Genomic DNA, 20,401 nt, shown 5'->3' on the forward strand with positions numbered 1-20,401 from the left:
CCTTCCTCCAACTTCAAAGTGTAGCATCTTGCTTCAGTTGTCACATTGCTTCCTGATTCTGTGTCACATCTCCCTCTGCTTCCCTCTTTAATGAGTCTTGTGATTACAGTGAAAGCCTACCAGGATAATCCAAGATAATCTCCCACCTCATGATCCTTAGTTTAATATCACATCCGTAAAGCCCTTTTTGCCATATAAGGAAACATTCACAGGTTCAGGGATTAGGACATGGATACATTTGATGGCCACTATTCAACCTACCACACTCCTCTTGAGAACAACTCATTTTGAGACCCCAAAGCCTTTTACATGTGTTTTTCACTTGATTATCACAACAATCCTTCAACGTAGTCAAGGTTTGAGTTTCCCAGGAAGCAAACCCTGAGGCAGGGAGTTAAGTGCATATAGTTTGTTTAGGAGGTGATCCTAGAAATCACAGAAAGAGAGTGAGGAAGTGAGACAGGAGGGGGAAGAAGCCAATAGAGAGTGTGGAATCAAGCTGTTACCACTGTGGGAAAGTGGAGCTCAATCCCCCAGGAGACTCAGACAGTATAGAAACTTTGGTTATTCTAACCGGGGGCTGAAGAAGCTGGGGTTTATCTACCAACTCCCCAGGCATCCTCTATAGAGGGCTGCTTTGGAGGCATTAACTCTCCAGCACTTCCAGCTTTCCCTGCCCTAGCAGCCAGTGTTCTCCTGCGGCCAGAAGGAAACCTCAGAATCACAGGTGTCTTCAGCAAGCAGCCTGGGGAGGTAAAGGCCCAAAGGGTTGGCCAAGCCACCAGCAGTGTCTGCTAGGATCCCCACCTACCCATGAGACTCATTCACTCTTTCAACAAACATGTGTTGAGTGCTTTCTTCCTCTGGACCCCACAGTGTGCCAGGTCCCACAACTTACAAATGAATGAAGCTCCCTGCACCTGAGAAACTCAGTGTGTACAGTGTGTAAAGAGACAAGTTATCATACATGGTGGTAAATGCTATGCCAGAACTGTAAGTACTTGTGTCTGGTGCATAAAGAGTTTGCAATAAAAATTGATTTTTAGAAATAAGGTATTATAAAGTGCAGAAGACCTCTGTCTAAGGGACAGATATCTCTCTCCATCATCAGAGCCAGACACCAAAATAAGGCACAGAGATGAAATAGGGTAAAATACAAAGTGACTGGGGCCAAGGTCACCTAGCCTGTGAACCGCAGAGCTTAGTGTTGAATATCAGGACAAGAATCCACATTTTCTGATTCCTAAGCCAGGATTCCTTTCACCCCACCTAACAGTCTCTGGGAGATAAGACCTAGCACCTGACACAATACCCAGTACATAGTAGGTACCTGGTGTCCTTGTGAAATGGAAGTAGAGTGTTCAGCTGACCATGAGAAAGGAAAATATAATCCATTGCAGGAATGGGAAGGGACTTTTCTTAGGGAGAAAGTCTAAAATTTTAGTGAAATTTTTGCTGCTAGAAAATCAATTTAATTTAACAGTCTAGGTTTGTTTGCTTGCTTTTTTCAGGTCTTGCTATTTTCTTCTCCAGTGTTTGGTGGTGTCCTCAAGCTGCAAAGAACAGAGGAAGAGGCTGTTCGGCCTTGTACTCTGGGTCGGGGTCTACAGAGTGGGATTCACATACCCCAGGGTGAGCCCCAGAAAATAACTGATATACGAGAAGAAAACCCTGGGACTGTGTTCATACTTATCTCTAATAATTAGAGCCCAAACTTCGCTAATGTTAAAAAATGGACTGACACCAGGGCCCCCCTCAGAGGGTCATGTGTCAGGCACAAGTGTGAGGTAGCCTCAAGGGAGAATGGGAAGTTCCACTCTTTTTTTTTTTGTCCACTTGCTCTTTATTCTAACATGTTGCGGTGTGTGTGTGCCCAAGTAAATGGACATATGGGGTCTATTATATAATTTAAATTAAACTAACCTCACAAAATGGACCAGAGGCTAAAAAGGATTCCTGCAAAGAAACCTTACAATGAAGATAATACTAACGTAAGCACAAGTGAATAAGAAAATGACAGAGCTGACACTTCTACTCCTGGTACAAGCTCTTTGTCAGCCACACTAGGAGGTAAAAACAACGATGAGCTAATCAGATCTGGCAAGAGGTCAGCTTCAAAATTCAGAAATTATCAATACTACCTGAAATACGGATTTACAACCACTATAATAAATGCTGAAATCTATATTATGCCTCTGTCTATGATAGGAGGAAGCCATCACAATAAGCGAGACATTTTAAAACATTGTCTATGTTATCTTTATTGTATTTTTTGTCTTCTATTTCATGTATGTTTTAGAAATACATAATATATTAGTATGGCGAGGTCAATGAAAGAATTTGGAAGCAACCTGTCTTTTTTAAAAAATATATTTATTTATTTATTTGGCTGCACTGGGTCTTAGTTGTGGCACATGGGCTCTTAGTTGCGGCATGTGGGATCTAGTTCCCTGACCAGGGACCAAACTTGGGCCCCCTGCATGGGAGCACAGAGTCTTAACTACTGGACCACCAGGGAAGTCTCAGAAACCACTTGTCTTGATGACCAAGGTGCTACACACAATCTATTAGCCCAGTGCTTTGCTTCTGATAGTGGCACCATGGGGCATAGTGGCGGGTTAGTAAATAAGCACTAAATGAATGACTATCCTTTCAGGTGACAACCACAATATATTAGGATAAGGCTAGGACATAGAATTCAAACAAGTTAGAGGAATGGGGTTCATTATAACAAGAGGCTGAGCAGATGCCTGCATGGAAAGAAACAACATCTTTCAATATCAAGGATCCCAACCAAGTTTCCTTCACAGTTTATACAAATATTAACTGGTAAACTGAATGGCTAAAATTTAGAACACTGATAATACCAAGTATTGGCAAGGATGCGGCACAAGTGGAATGCCTATACACTACTGGTGAGAGTGTCAACTGCATAATTGCTTTGGGAAAGTGACCATATCTAATAAGGCTGAAGAGATGTATAGCAATGACACAGCAATTCCTCCCCTAAACATATATACAATAGAAATGTAGAAAACAACACTATTCTAAATAGTCCAAAGTTGGAAGCAACCTATAAAACCATCAACTGTAGAATGGATAAAGAAATTGTTGTAACTGATACAATGAGAATGAAGGAACTATTGTTATATGCCATAACACATATGAATTTCACAAACATAACATTGAGCCAAAAATGCCAGACCAAAGAGTACTAACTGTAAGCAGTACCATGCCAAGCAATATAGGAGCATAAGGCAAAAGGAAAAATCAGTAAAACTGATTGTGATGATTAATTTTATATGTCAGCTTGGCTAGGCCATGGTATCCAGATATTTGGTCAAACATTATTCTAGATGTTTCTGTGAAGGTATTTTTTAGATGAGATTAACATTTAAATCAGCAGACTCTCAGTAAGGACACGAGCATATAGGAATGGTTCCATAAAATGATAGCTATTGTGAATTGAATAGACCATGTCTAAAAAGTGATTCTTGAATGAAATACATCCTGTAGCTAGAAAAGTAGTGGTTGGCCAAAAATTTCATTCGGGTTTTTCCATAACATCTTATGGTGTTTGGCCAACCCAATATGATGCTTTTCCCTTTACTGAAATTTACAAACCCAGTGACCATCAATTACAGTAGATTTTAGCCTTCTATGGTATATCCGTGCTGATGGAGATGGACCATTCCTTGTATAATGGCCAAGGCAAAGAAAACCTGAGACACAGAAGGACTCCATGTGAGCTGAGAGCAGGATTTGGGTCTCATATGTTCTCAGACAGTCCACACCTTAGTCAATGCCAGAACAAAAATAATGAGTTTTTTGCAGTGAAAACAAAGCTTTTTTTTTTTTTTTTTGGGCAACTGGACAGGGCAACTTGAACCCTGGGCCCTCAGATTAAATCCCCACATGTCTTTTTAAGAGGAATTTATACAGCATAAATGATTGACTTGCCAATGGTGTGCTGAAAACAGAGAAAAGAAGGAGAAAGAGAAGGAGATTTTTAAAATTAATTTTGAGTTTTTAAAATATCGCATGAAAATATTATTTATCTTGATTATCTTGATTATTGAGGGCTTTGGGGTACTCCTTTGAATTTTACACCTGAGGCTAGTGCCTCACTTGCCTTACCCTTGTCCTGGCTCTTCATTTATATAAAGTTTATATAAAGTTCAATAACAGGCAGAAGTAATCCATGCTGCTAAAAGTCAAGATAATGGTTCCTTTGCGGGGGAGGGGAGGAGTAGTAACACATGGGATAAATGGGGTGCTAAAATGTTCTCCTTCCTGATGTGGGTGCTGGTTAAATGTGCATGTTCTCTTTGCGAAAATTCATTCAGATGTACACTCATTATTTGTGCTCATTTCTCTATGTATACGATACTTCAACAAAAACTAATGTAAAAATTAGACTAGTGCTCCCATTGTCCACCTCTATCATCTCTTCCAAATTGGTAATAAAAATTTAAATCAATTGCCAGTTTATCTTTGGGGCATCACTTTCAGAGAAATGCCTATCCTACCCAAGACCCCTTGGATTTCAAGGAGGAAAGAAACCACTCACGCTAACTCCAAACAAGGGGGCATTACTGAAAGCATATTGGGAAATCTCAACAATCTGAGGGGCAGGAAGTACTGCTGTCCTTCATGAGAATCTATATATTGGCATCTTTAAGGGGCACTTAATAAATGGCACCCCTCTTTCCAACACAGTGCTGAAGAAATTGAGAAATAAAGCAAAGCAGTGGTCTATGGAGGCCAAAATGCAGCCTTTATTACTGATGGAGACCAGATTGGAGTTTGTGGCTTTTAGTCTATTAAATAAGCATGCTTGCTAATTCCAACCACAGAATTCAGATCACTTACCCACCTGTCTTAGTCCATTCAGGCTACTATGACAGAATACCATAGGCTGTGAGGCTTATAAACAACAGAAATTTATTTCTTACAGTTCTGGAGGCCTGGAAGTCGAAGATCAAGGTGCTGGCTGATTCGCTGTCTGGTAAGGACCCACTTCCAAGTTCACATATGGCTATCTTTTCACTGTATCCTCATACAGTGGAAAGGGTGGGGGAGCTCTTTGGGGCCTTTTTTTTTTTATAAGGGCACTAATCCCATTCATGAGAGTTCAACTCTCATGATCTAATCACCTCCCAAATGCCCCTCCTAATACCTCCTACTAACCATCATATTGGGGGTTAGGTTTCAACATTTGAATTTGGAGGGGACACAGACATTTAGTCTGTAGCACCACCCCATTCCAATTATACTAGACCAGTAGAACACGCTTTCCTTGTGAAGGGTGAGAGCTGAATCCTGTTCCTTATGGGCAGCTCACTCCCAGGAGGAAGAACAAGCCAAGCATGCTCAGTTATCTTCCTAAATTCAGCAGGTGATGAGTAACTCCACTCCCTAGAGGGAAGACAGGCCAATATTGTACTAGGAAAAATCCCTCATTGTGGAAACCAGGAGTAGGGAAAAGACCTTCCTCTCTAACACTGTGACTCAGAAACAGAACCACCAGGGATTGAGATTCTCCTTTCTCTCAAGGTCTGAGTGTTCTCTCATCTCAACTTCTCTCAGTGCTTCCCTCATTGTCCCCTGGCTTCCCCTTCTCACTCACGGTCTGATATGGTGGCCTCATTCCCTAAGTTTGTCTCACTATTCAGCTTGGCTCCCTGAAGCTGACACACTTGCCCTCTCAGTGTCTCCACTCCAAATTTACAGGAGAAGAATCAGACTGTCCCAGCTCATCTTCTAAAGCCAGGCTGCCCAAGACTCAAGCAAGCAGCCAGTCAACTTATTCAGCAACTTGGTCAGGAAAGTTCACTCACTCATGCTAACAAAACTCACAGGAGGCTGTATGTAAATCAGGAAGCCACTTTACTGATTTACAAAGGGAGAAGTTACTTTCCAGTGACTAATGTCTACTCATGTCTATGGAAAGATTATAGTGGAAATTTGAATTAGTGATGATAATAAATTGATAATTTTTAGGTGGGCTAATGCTTTTTTTGGCTAAGTGGCATAGGTTTATAGTTTATTTTAAAATAATTCAATATGAGAAGTATAAAAATGAAGGGAGGCAACTACTTTGGAAAATAGTTTGACAGCTCTTTACAAAGTTAGAGTTATCATGTGACCCAACAATTCTACTCCTAAGTATCTACCCAAGAGAAACAAAGAATATGTGCACGTGAAAACATGTACGTAAATGTCCATAATGGCATTATTCATGATGGCCAAAAAGTTGAAATAACTCAAATGCCCATCAACTGATACATGGGTAAACAAAATGTGGTATATAACCATACAATGGAATATTATTTGGCAATAAAAAGGAACAAAATACTAATACATGCTAAAACATGGATGAATCTCAAAAACATTATGCCCAGTGAAGGAAGCCAGACACAAAAGAACACATATGGTATGATTCCATTTGTAAAAAATATTCAGAAAAGGCAAATCTATAGAGAAAGAAAGTAGATTAGTGGTTGCCTAGGAACAGCTAGGACCAGGGATGGGAATGAGGAGTGACTATAAATGGGCACCTGGTTGCTTTTTAGGGTGATAGAAATGTTCTAGAATCAGACTGTAGTGAAGGTTGTACAACTCTATAAATACACTAAAAGTCTTTGAATTGTTTAGCTTAAATGGATGAATTGCATGGAATGTGAATTGTATCTCAATAAAGCTATTTTTTTAAAGGAAAAGGGAAGGAAGTATTGGGGGGAGGAAAAGGAAAGAAGGAAGGAAGGAAGGAAGAGAGGGAGGGAGAGAGGGAAGGAGGAAAGAAGGAAGATTTTTGTCAGCCATGATGGTCATAGTCTTCACAGTACCAGAATGTCTGAGAAGCCAAAATTATCATCAGAATGTTTGATGAGAGAGAAATAGAAGATCTTAAAAGATTTTAGATGAAGGATATTCTGAAACCTAATAAGCCACCACTTCCCTACAGCCCCCATCTTTCCTCTGAACAGTGCTGGATAAACACAGCAAATGTCTGACTCATTGGTTCTCTCTTTTCTTTGGTTGGTGGTGAATATCCCTCTCTAGTTACACACTCTGAGTCTATATGATAAAATATGATGGGATTAGTATTTTTTCTCTAAAAATATATCCAAACTGCCCTAATTATGATCTTTAGTGTTTCCAAAACTCTTCAGACACAATTATTTGAACAAGCTCTTGGTTCCATCCCATAGCCGGACACTCTTTCATTATGTACGAAATTTTTTACCACTCAAATGGTAACCTTACTTCCAAAGTCTTGGGGAAACCATCATTCTCAGGCCCATGTAGCCCTTATAGTATATTGAGGTACAGCATTATCAGGGTTTTTTGGCAACTCTAGTTAGATTATATGCATTTCATTATCAATTAAATTTCATTAACTTTCTTTCAGAGATTTCTGTTCTGTTGATAGTTTTTTTCCTGTTTCCCAGGACTGTGATGTAATTAATCTCCAAATACAGACTCACACAAATCTCAAATCCCATTTCTAGATTTTGGGAGCCTGAGGGAGGAGAAGTATGTGTGTTTGGTCTGTCATTCCGATCCAACCTGCAACTTCATTTATTATGATTATATAATATCCCAGAGTTTTGATATAACATAATTTATATAACCATTCCATATTTTTTAATATTAAAATTACTGTTGTGATCAACATCCCTATATATAAATCTTCTAATCTTCTAAGGAACTCTTTTAATGCCTGTTGAATAAAATAGTGAAATGATTTGGTGGTCTATGTTTGGGTTTTCATAAACATATATATTATCAAAAGGTTAAAGACCCTGAATAGCCAAAGCAATCTTGAGGAAAAAAAAAAACAAAGCTAAAAGTATCATGCGCCTTGACTTCAGACTATACTACAAAGCTACAGTCATCAAAACAGTATGATACTGGCACAAAAACAGACACACAGATCAATGGAATAGAATAGAAAGCCCAGAAATAAACCCATGCACACATGGTCAATTAACCCATGACAAAGGAGGCAAGAAGGAAAAAACAGTCTTATATCCCCCATTGTATGTATTCCCCACTATATACAATGGGGAAAAAACAGTCTCTTCAATAAGTGGTGCTGGGAAAACTGTATAGCTACATGTAAAAGAATAAAATAATGACATTTTATCACACCATACACAAAAATAAACCCACAATGGATTAAAAACTTAAATGTAAGACTGGAAACCATAAAACTCCTAGAAGAAAACAGGCAGAACACTCTTTGACATAAGTTGTAGCGATATTTTTTTGGATCAGTCTTCTCAGGCAAAGGAAACAAAGGCAAAAATAAACAAATGGGACCTAATTAAACTTAAAAGCTTTTGCACAGCAAAGGAAAACATTGACAAAACGAAAAGACAACCTACGGAATAGAAGAAAATATTTGCAAATGATATGTCTGATAAGGGGTTAATACCCAAAATATACAAGCAGCTCGTACAACTCAATATCATAACAATAAAAGACCTGATTAAAAAATGGGCAGAAGACGAGAATAGACATTTTTCCAAAGAAGACATACAGATAGCCAAAAGAAACATGAAAAGATGCTCATCACTAATAATTAGAGAAATACAAATCAAAACCACAATGAGGTATCACTTCTCACCTGTCAGAATGGCTATCATCAAAAAGACCACAAATAATAAATGTTGGTGAGGATGAGGAGAAAAGAGAACCCTAGTACATTGTTGGTGGGAATGTAAACTGGTGCAGCCATTATGGAAAACAGTATGGAGCTTTCTAAAAAAACTGAAAATGGAACTTCCATATGATGCAGTAATTCTACTCCTGGGTATATATCTGAAGAAAACAAAAACACTAATTCAAAAATATATATGCATCCCTATATTCATGGCAGCATTATTTACAATAGCCAAGATATGGAAGCAACCTAAGTGTCCACTGATGGGTAAATGGATAAAGAAAATGTAGTACATATATACAGTAGAATATTATTCAGCCATGAGAAAGAAGGATATCCTGCCATTTGTGACAATATGGATGAAACTGGAAGGCACTATGAAATAATGAAATAAACCAGACAGAGAACATACAGTAGTATGTTATCACTTATCTGTGGAATCTAAAAAGTAAAACAAATGAACAAATATAGCAAAACAGAAACAGATTCACAGCTATAGAGAACAAATCAGCAGTTGCCAGTGGGAAGAGAGACTGCGGGGGTGGGGGGGTAAGATAGGAGCAGGGGATTAGGAGGTACAAATTACTATGTATAAAATAAATAAGTTACAAGGGTATACTGTACAGCACAGGGAACATAGCCAATATTTTATAACTTTAAATGGAGTATAATCTGTAAAAATATTGAATCACTATATTGTACACCTGAAACCAATATAGTATTGTAAATCAACTATACTTTAATAAAAAATTTTAAGGTTGGACATATCAGTGCACTGTTTAATCTAAGGACAAGAATGAGAAAACCAGATCAACCTTCAATTTGGGGAGCAAACCACATCAGAATTCTCTACTTCCAACTCTTCATGATTCCTAACAGTCCATTTTCTCATCCTTTCTTTATTCCCTTACCAAAGATCCTGTACAGAATCAAAGGAAAGACAACATGCAGAAAGATCTAAGCTATTGAATAAGCTCAGCCCTGGAGAGCAAATGGATGTTTGGCTGGAACCACTCAGATACCTAAAAGGTTTTCATCTTTGGAACCATCAATCTAACACTGTCACTTGTACTAGCTTTATTCTTTAACTTGCAAAACAATTTGTGAAAATTCTAGGATTCCTTTGTGAAAATTCTAGGCTTCCTTTTCTGCACAACCTAATGAACTCTAATGAGCCGCAAGAGTTTTAAAAACTCTGTTAATTCAGCACTGGAAAAACAACTGAAGCTACTTTACACCTCTGGAGGCCCCAAGTGAAATAAGAAAAGTTAGAGCTGTAAATGTATTCTTTAGTAAAGATCAGAGTTACTGGGCTTCCCTGGTGGCACAGTGGTTAGGAATCCACCTGCCAATGCTGGGGACGCGGGTTCGAGCCCTGGTCTGGGAGGATCCCACATGCCACGGAGCAGCTGGGCCCGTGCGCCACAACTACTGAGCCTGCACTCTAGAGCCCACGAGCCACAACTACTGGGCCCACATGCCACAACTACTGAAGCCCGCATGCCTAAAGCCCATGCTCCGCAACAAGAGAAGCCACCTCAATGAGAAGCCTGCGCACCGCAATGAAGAGTAGCCCCCGCTCGTCACAACTAGAGAAAGCCTGAGGGCAGCAACGAAGACCCAGCATAGCCGAAAATAAATAAATAAAATTAAATTAAAAAAAAAAAAGATCAGAGTTATCTCCCAAGAGCTAGAGAAGATGGGAGGAGGTACAGAGGAAGTATGAACACAACCAGATAAGTAGGAGCTTCTCAATACAACGTTTGTTAAATAAATGAGTCAGAATCATAGCCAAGAAGAAAAAAATATCAAACCTCTAACCAGGTGCATCAAAACAATCATGTTTAGGGCTTCCCTGGTGGCACAGTGGTTGAGAGTCCGCCTGCCGATGCAGGAGACACGGGTTCGTGCTCCCAGTCCGGGAGGATCCCACATGCCGCGGGAGCGGCTGGGCCCGTGAGCCATGGCCGCTGAGCCTGCGCGTCCGGAGCCTGTACTCCGCGACGGGAGAGGTCACAATGGTGAGAGGCCCCGCGTACCGCAAAAACAAAAACAAAAACAAAAACAAAAACAATCATGTTTAAATCAGAAAGGGGGAAGACAATATATTTATTATTTTCTAGGTTGAAAACAGGGTTATAAGAAATCTCAAAAGTGATTAACATAAATTTGAGAAGAACCATAAGATTTAACTCCAATCCAACATGAAAATCTACTTGCTGTCCTTCAGTTTTCATCTTTTCTCAATTCGTCCATATCCTTTTCTCTCCTGTGAGGAAGTGCCAGAATGAGAAAAAGGGGCAGGACGAACTCAGGGAAAATATAAAGCTGAGAAATTTGAATTTGTTCATTCAGTCTTTCAAGTCTTCATGTATCATTCATTCAACTACCATTTACTGAGTGCTTAATATGTGCAAGAGATTATTCTTTCATTAAAAAAAAACCTTTTTCTTACTATAAGAGTAGAAATTTTGAAAATTCATAAAAATATAAAGAAAATAATAACAATTTATTTAATGTTCCACCACCTCGAAATAACCACTGCTAATAATCTGAGAGTATTTCATTTTGGTCTTTTTTCTATTCTAACTTTTTTTTTTTTAGTAATCAGGGTCCTATTTAATATAACATTTTTTCAAGTTATTTTAGTAGAATTTTGATTCTTAGGTTTGTTTTCATTAGCATTATATTGAGCCCATTTTCATGGGTCATTAAAAATCTCCAAAATATAATTTTGTGGATATATAATATTTCCTCAGCTGACCGTGCATATTCCCTCCAGTGGATGCAACATACTGTAATAGCCTTTCCTCTGTTATTGGCTATTTCAATGTTTTCCAGTGTATTACTACTAGGGCATAGTAAATTTTTTTTGCACATAAATATTTTTTGTGCCACTGATTATTCCCACAAGAAAGATTGCTAGAATCGTACTGCCTGAGTCAACTGGATCATGATTAAGTCCAACAGCTCAGCACCATCCAATAGAATGTTATGATGGTGAAATGTTTATATCTGCACTGTCCAGTGTGGTGGCCAATCACCACATCTGACTACTGAGCACTGGAAATGTGGGTAGTACATCTGAGAAACTGACTTTTTAATTTTATTGCAATTTAACTAATTTAAATGTAAATAGCCTCCTCTGCTAATGGCTATGATATTGGACAGTGCAGCAACAGCAGGTCTAAGGTCTTAATTTGTTTGACTTTTGGAGACTTTCACAAAATGGCCCTGATTCTGTTTCCATAGCACTGAGTTCAAGAAACTATTGTGCAGGTCTGGAGAGTCTGATGATAATGAGGATTTTGTTTATGCCTCATGAACTGGGCCTGTTCTTATATCAGCTGGTTGGTCTCAGCAGACATGAGGCCAGACTATGAGCAGGCCTGGATCTGCCTCATGAAAATAAGCCTTATGAATACATGGTGAACCTAGACAGAAACACTTTTGTTTCCAAAAGGCTTAGATGTGACCTTCCCTTACTCAGACATTACCATCCCCAACTGTGTGCCTGTTGGTGAAACTGTGGGGACTTCCTTCTATACCTTGACATCAGTAAATGCTGATTAATTTACTCAGAGGGTGCCTGGGTCTGTTTTTTCCATCAATACATACCTACTTCTGACATGTTTCAATATAATGGTCATGTAAGAGGTATGAACTTCTTCAAAGTTCTTGAGATATCTGGACAGCTTTCTTCCACACAAGAGTCAGTACTGATATATTCCCACCACCAGTATATGCAAGTGCTCATCTCAGAGCACCACCTCCCAGTGTTGGCATTTTTTTTTTTAATAAATTTATTTATTTATTTATTTTTGGCTGTGCTGGGTCTTTGTTGCTGCACGAGGGCTTTCTCTATTTGCAGCAAGCGGGGGCTACTCTTGGTTGCGGTGCGCGGCCTTCTCATTGCGGTGGCTTCTCTTGTCGAGGAGCACGGGCTCTAGGCACGCGGGCTTCAGTAGTTGTGGCATGTGGGTTCAGTAGTTGTGGCTCGCAGGCTCTAGAGCACAGGCTCGGTAGTTGTGGCACATGGGCTTAGTTGCTCTGCGGCATGTGGAATCTTCCCGGACCAGGGCTCGCACCTGTGTCCCCTGCACTGGCAGGTGGATTCTTAACCACTGCACCACCAGGGAAGCCCCAGCATTATTTTTTTTATTTACAAATTTAATGGATAAAAAATGGTATAGAATTGTCATTTAAATTTACAAATCTTACATTTCTACAGGCAAAGTGCTAAGAGAGCTCCCATTTTTAAAAAAGTTTTCTCTCTTGACCCCACACCTCCACATCTGGCTATCATCTCATTTCTCTGTTCTCCTTAACAATAAAACCATTTGAGTTATCTTCAATCTCTGCCTCCAGTTCCTCTTCTCCTTTTCTCTTGTGGACTCATTTCAATCAAGACTTCACCTCCACCCACTCTACCAGAACTGCTCTTGTAAAGGTGACCAGTGACCTCCATGTTGCTAAGTCCAGTGCTCACTTTTTAGTCCTTTTCATACTTGACTTATCAACAGAATTGATGCAATCGCTACACCCTCCCTGATATGCTTTCTTCTTTTGGTTCCTTAGACATCTCTTTACTTTCTCACCTTGCTGGCCACTCCTTCATAGTTTCTTGTTCTGGTTCCTCCTCATCTCCCCAGCCTCAAAATGTTGATGTTCCTTAGTACATACTTAGTACTCAAACTTCTCTAATCTATTGATGCCTGCTCCCTAAGTGATCTCATTAGTCCCAGGGCTCGAAATGCTAACCATATCCCAACAGCTCCCAAATTTATATCTCTAGCCCAGACTTCTTCCCGAAACGCCAGACTTGTACATCAACTCTATCACCATCTTCACTTTGATATATCAAATGAATATGTCCAAAATCAAGTTCCTGATTTCCCACCTCAAATTCCAAATCTAGAATCATCCTTGATTACACAATTTCCTCACATCCCAAATATATTAGCAAATACTATCAGCTTTGCATTAAAATACATCAGAATCTGACCACTTCTAGCCACATCCATAAGCCACCATCAACTCTCACCTAGATAATTGCAATAGTCTCCCAACTGGCCTCCCTGCTTCTGCCCTCAACCCACCTTAAATCTATTTTCTACACAACAGCTAGACAGAGCTCTTTAAAATATGAGTTGGGACTTCTCTCTCCTTTCCCCAGACCCTCCACCCAGGCCTGTCTCTAACATGTGTGAGGCCCCATGCAAGAATAAAATGAATGCTGTCTTTTCTTTTCCCTCCTCTGGTTCTGTTCTGAACCATGAAGAGGCTGGAATACACAGCCCATCTTGCATGCCTGAGTTTTATCTGTACTCAAAATCATAGTGGCCCCTTGACTGTCCCACAGGCCTAGGAGTGTGCACACCTGTAGTATGGTCAACCCTTGGGAGGATGGACCAAGCAAAGAGCTGTACACAAGCCCTGGAAGCTGGTATGGGGCTGTTTGGGTGGGGAATTTTAAGGTCCCAGGTACCCATCACATGGCCTAGAAAGGGGGGTAAGGTCTCCAAGTGGGGCATTACCTCAGCAGATTCTTTGGCCTAGAGAGAGGGGGCACAGCCAGGGGAGCCAGAGAGAAGCTACTAAAGTGAAGGCTCAGTGCAGGGTCTCTGGTGCCTGGATTCAATGGACTGGCAATGTCCCAACTGGAAGCTGCCCTGCAGCCTGAATCCCAAAGTGAAGACAACATGGAGCAAGGCTGCAGCTGATCCATGAGAGACAAGTAGGATGAGCATACAGCCTTTGAGATCTTGAAATCTTTTGTTGCCACAGCATAATCTATCCTATCCTAACTAATATACATATCTTGCTCTGTGAATGTGAGTGACCATGTCTTACTGAGTTGTATCTCCAGCACCTAGCACAGTGCCAAGCACATAATATATACTCAAGTAGTACTGAATGATTGCAACCCTTATGGATTTCATCTGTATGATTAAGGGAGTTAGAGTAGATATTCTATAAGGTATCTTCAAATTCTAGCGTCCCATGATTTAAATAATTTCAGAAATAAAAGGTTCTGCATTTCCTTCTCAAACACCTACATACATACAAAGCCTCATTACAACCTGAATTTCCCTTTTCTTCAGATGAAAAGCTTTTGTACGTGGCTGTATATGCTTACAGCATTGCGAGAACTGCTTAAGGTTTTAAAATCCTAGTGCAATCAGCCTGTACAGGCAAGAAATTAAATACTGAGGATGCCTTTTCTGTCCCTGAATATTATAACCCTGAGTGATGTCTCCCACCTCCACCCACTTTTGCTGCTGACTTGCGCAAGTATACCTGCTGTTCAAAGACCATCTGAAATTACCTCTAAGAAGGAACTGCTTTGAGAATGAGGCTTATAATTAAACAGTAATTGAAGTTTCCTGCGGTTTTATGCATGGGTCTTATCTAATGCCTAAGTAGATGAACTGCCTGGCTTAAAAGTCAAATGGAATTAGATGCTTGTACGAGTGAGAGGAGGTCTCTGTTCAGCAATGTTGCTTCTTTAGGCTCCAACTAGGTTTCCAGCACTATTGTCAGAGCACCTGCACAACACTAACGACAGTTCAGCCCTGTAGAAGTGACTGTCGGAGAACCACGGAATAGTAGAGCTGAAATGCACCTCAGCTAGCTCTCTGCCCAAAGCCCTTGTTTCACAGGAAATTGAAACCCAGGGAGGTAAAGTGATTTACCTCAGGTCACAGAAGAGGAGAAGATCAGGGAATTTAGGGGGTAAGACTACGATGATTTGATTGATTTACTGGATGTAGCTTGTTAGAGAGACAAAGGAATAGAGGACAATCCCACAGTTTCTCGGTTGGGGGAATAGGAAGAATGAGGGAGTCAAATGAGAAAGAGCCTGTCTGAAGGAAATTTAATGAGCAGAGTTTAAGCTGTGTTGAATTTGAAGTGTCTGTGTGCTGTACAGACAGATATCAAGCAGACAGTTAGATACTATAAATCTGAAATTGAGGGAAAAGGACAAGGCTAAAGAGATAAACATAGGGGGTCATCAGCATAGCCAGCAGAATATCAACATCGAAGGGCTTTGTTCAACATAAAAATTAATAAAATAAAGAGGAGTTTACAGAGTAGACTACAAATGAGTGGCTAGGGAGATAAGAGGGAAATCAGGATAGAAAGACATTAGTAAAGGCAAGGGAAGAGAGGGCTGCAAGAAGGTAAGTGTGTTCGATAGTTGTGGCACATGCTTCTGGTTGCTTCTCCAAGATGCATTGTTCTCTTTTTCCTCGCTAACAAAACCCTGATTTTTTTTCAAAGTGGCAATAAATCTGGTCCAAAAAACCCCCCAAAAACAAAATCTTGATCTCCCGGGTTCCTTTGCACAGAGGTGGCCCCTATGACATCCTTCTAGACAATGAGATATAAGCAGATGTCTATCTATTTAGTGGGGCTGCCAGGAAAACAATTATTTTCCTGATACAAATGGCCAAACAGCTGGCATCTCACGTTTGCTCTTTACCTTTTCTCCTTTCTTCCTTCCTTCCTTCCAAAATAATGATTCTATGTCCAGAGGTACAGCAGCTGTCTAATGAGCATGAGTACAAGAGACACACAGTAGATGCTGGAGTGGAAAATTGAGTCTGATTCCTGACCCACTCAGTGGAAAGAGTGGGAAACTTGGGAGTCAGCCTTTGACTCCTACTGCCATCTCACTTCCTTTGATGCAAGACACTTGATTGTACCCTTAAATAGTCTTCAAATTCACTTTCTTCTGACCACCCCACTAGCCCTGCATCGTTCAGGCCCGTGCCATGTCTTGCCTGGCTTACTGAACTGTCCTCCTGCTTCCACATCTACCCTTTCCAACCCGTCCTCTAACCTGCTGTCAAACATGGAATACTTTTATGTTGATCCCTGCTTAAAACAACACCAAGACGATTCTTCACTGCTTAGTGGATAAAGTCAAAGGTCCTTAGCCCCACAGACAGGCTCTTTATGATTCGGCTCGTGCCTTACATTGATGATCACATACTATGAAAGTACATATTTCATCCATTTTGTGAACCAGAACCGTGTACCAAGCATTGCACTAGGAACTTTACATTTATTTAGTCCTCATTATGTTTGTTCCTTCACATATTTGATAACAATATTCTCATTTTACAGATGGGTCAACTGATTCTCAGAGAGGTTAAGTCACTTGCCCAAGAACACATGGCTAGTTTAAGTGGGGAAGGCCTGGATGTCAAAATTCTTTCCACCAAGGCAGGGCCTTGACATGAAAGAATGTACCATTCCCTCCCCCTTCCACCCCTGCCCCTCCACGTCTGGTTCCTCAATATTCCCCATCTACCCTAAATGAGCAGTCTTGTTGAAGAACCCAGCCAAAGCCAGTCTTGCCCCTGGGGCCAGAGGAATCCAGCCCCTGATGTGGTGGGGAGGAGACAGGTTCTCCACACCAGCGTCAGCAAAGGACAGAATCGCGCAAAGCTGGAGCTGCTTCGCGGGCTGGGCGGCCTGATCCTCCCAGTCAAGGCCCCTCCTTCTCCTTGTTAGATGGGTGTTGGGCGCGGGGATGGGGAGCCGGGGATGGGGAGCCGGGGCTGGAGAGCCTTTCTCCTTTCACCCAGCCGGCGTGGCTGGCACCACGGCCGTGTGGGAGTAGGATCCGAGCTCCAAGGCCACCCCCTCCAGGATCCAGAGCTGTAAGACCAGGGGGAAGGACTCTGGTGACTCCCCCAAGGCTCGAGCAAGACCCGGCTGACCACTAACTCAGTCTGGGCGCTTCCTGTGCGCTCCAGCAACGCAGCCCGCTTCGCTGCTAGAGCGCTTTTGCGCGCCACTGCTGCCCAGCGCGCGAACCCAGAGAGGTCGCGGGCAGGAGGACCCGGGAGGAATGCAGCCCTCCGAGCCCTGAGAGCCTCGACGTTCTGAGACGGGCGGTAGGGGAATCTCTGGGAGCTGCCATAGGTCGGATCGGGTCACCCAGATCTATAACTGGAGAAGGATCCAGGTCCCCGAGGGGCATCTCCAGCTGGCGCCTCTGGGTCTCGGACCGCGGACTCGGAGCCCAGGGTGTCCCGTGGGCAAACCGGCCCGATTCCAGTCTCCGGCACGCGGCAGCCTCGCACCCCGGACCCTCCCGGGCACGGAGCATGTCCAGCCGCCTTACTCAGCCCTCACGGGCAGCGGCGGGACGAACTCTGGCTGCTCCAAGCACCCCGACTGGACCCTGGGCAGCCTCTTCTGTCCGGCTGGCCTCTCCCCTGGGTTTAGCCCCCTCGCGCCCCCGCGCGTCCTTCTTTGTTTCTGAGCTTGCTCTGAAAGTGATGTAACGAGGCCAGACTCGCGCGCCGCTTTCCCTCTTTCCCAGGCTAAGTCCTTCCTCCCTCCAGCACCCGGCGCTCTGCGCGCAGAGCTGGGTGCTGGCCTGCGCCGCCGCTCAGCTCCGAAAGCCCTGGAGACCGACGGGCACTGCTGGGAAAGACAAGCTCCCACGTCCCACCTCCTGGATGCAGAGTCAGTTGGAAAACCAGGCTTTCCTTCCAGAAACAAGGGAGAGAGCCGAGGAAACAGCTGCTGTGGAGGTTTCTAAGGAGACTCAAACTGGTGTTTTTTCCCCGCGCTCCCGGGAGACGGCAGGAAACCTCAGGTACGGCAGTGACCCCAGCCTGTGGATGACTATATGAGAGAGAGGCAGGGGCTGCAATAGTAAGAAGGAGACAGATAAACAGAGAAAGAGAGAGAGCAACAGAAATAGAGGGAGAAACAGAGACCAAGACTGACAGACAGTAGAGTGTCAGACACAAAGAGTAAGAGAGATAGTTGGTGGTTGGGAAATGGACTTGGGTGCTTTGTTTTGTTTTGTTTTTAACCCAGTGCGTTTTCCTCTGACAGTAGGGAGGAACATTGCTCCCTGGCTAGCAGGCAGTCCGCAACCTGGATGGAGTGAAAGATGCGGCCTGATGACATTAACCCGAGGACTGGGCTGGTTGTGGCCCTGGTGAGTGTCTTCCTGGTCTTTGGCTTCATGTTCACTGTCTCTGGGATGAAAGGAGAGACTCTGGGAAACATCCCCCTCCTGGCCATAGGGCCAGCCATCTGCCTCCCAGGCATCGCAGCCATTGCCCTGGCCAGGAAAACTGAGGGATGCACCAAGTGGCCCGAGAATGAGCTGCTATGGGTCCGCAAGTTGCCCTGCTTCCGGAAACCCAAGGACAAGGAGGTGGTGGAACTGCTGAGGACCCCTTCAGACCTGGAGTCGGGCAAGGGGAGCTCAGATGAACTGGCAAAGAAGGTGTGCCTCAGGGGGAAGCTCCCCCTCCAAGGGCAGGGCGAGGTGCCTATGGTCAGCTCCATCACCACCCCCACACCCGCGGAGGAAGGAGAATGCCAGAGCCGGGTCCAGAGCGGGCATCGGGAGGAGCCGTCCAGACACCTGGATGGCTACTGTCCCTCAGGCAGTTCCCTCACCTATAATGCGTTGGATGCCAAGTGCTCAGCCTGGGACAGGTCTGAGTGCCCTGAGCCTGAGGACAGCATCTTCTTTGTGCCCCAGGACAGTATCATCGTTTGCTCCTACAAGCTGAACAGACCCTATGAAAGATACTGTTGTTACATCAATCAGAGCCAAGGCATATGGGACCATGAGACGATAGTCTAAGCTTTGCATACAAGGGTCACTGTGTTAAAAGCAATATGACCATACTCAGCTCTCAATGGAAGGAAACTGCCCTGCTCCAACAGCCTTCACACTGTTAGAAACTGACCTGGTATGTGATGGGTGTGCAAGCCTCCGGTGCCTGAGAGCCATGTAAATAGGCATGTTGGGGACACATTTTAGGGAAGGATGATGAAGGTTAAGGACACTTGAAGAGGCAGTGGGTAGGAAAGGAAGCAGTTCCAATTGCTTTTAAACAATTTAAACCATGTTGGATGTTTTGTAAAATAACCCAGAAAGTGCTACCGAGTACCTGCTGAAAGCAAGATAAATCTAGAGTGGGCTGCAGATACCAGGCATGAAATGATACGTGGACTATTCATAGGGAAACTGAGCTGCTTTCAGTCTAAAGAAACTGAATGAAAAAACAATTCAGTGCTTCATTGTATGAAACGATTTTCGTCTGGTGAAGCTTTTCACACTTAGTATTTGCTGAAAGAAAAAAAATTAAGATAGAATAGCTACAAACCTCCTAAGGTGCAATGGCTATTGGAGAAAGGGGAGTTAAAGACAGTTGAATTATGTAATTGAGTTTTATGTTATTATCTTCAGACAAGACCAGGGATTTTAAGTAAAGCAAAATAAGTGTGACCAGTTGTGTGAAAAACTAACATTTTTAGATGGTTATGTTACTTCTGAAACTCTTCATTTAATTTGACTTACTGGGTCTTTATCTGAAGTGTTTTTTAGCATTTACTATCATTCATGTATAATTTCCTCATCAGGTGCAATATGACTTGATGTAATATTTTCATAGATTAGAATTTGTTTTCATCAAGTCAAAATGGATTTTACATATATATACAAGTGTCTTTAACGTTTCTGGGAGATGTTATTACTATTCCTATATGCCTTTTAAAATTTGAAGTCTGTGACGTCAATACCATTAGTCTTGAACTTTATGCAGAATTTACATGAAATTCAATGGTTAAATTTCTGAAAATGTCATTATTTGTACACTTGTTCAACACTCCCAAAGACTGTAAATGCCAATGAAACAAGAGTTAATCCACTAGATTTAACTAAAGCCCAGTTTTTATTAT

At 42.3% G+C, this 20,401-nt stretch overlaps 1 protein-coding gene across 1 annotated transcript; it reads left to right on the top strand.

The window, feature by feature from the left end:
* Window positions 1–18,593: 18,593 nt before the first annotated feature.
* Window positions 18,594–19,351, top strand: TMEM215 (transmembrane protein 215). The gene has a single exon (XM_060013487.1). It carries the CDS (start codon window positions 18,594–18,596, stop codon window positions 19,299–19,301), a length of 708 nt encoding a protein of 235 aa, XP_059869470.1. The 3' UTR covers window positions 19,302–19,351.
* Window positions 19,352–20,401: the final 1,050 nt, after the last annotated feature.

The sequence above is a fragment of the Delphinus delphis genome, chromosome 6, assembly GCF_949987515.2.
Source record: "Delphinus delphis chromosome 6, mDelDel1.2, whole genome shotgun sequence".
In the NCBI taxonomy this organism is placed as follows: Eukaryota; Metazoa; Chordata; class Mammalia; order Artiodactyla; family Delphinidae; genus Delphinus; species Delphinus delphis.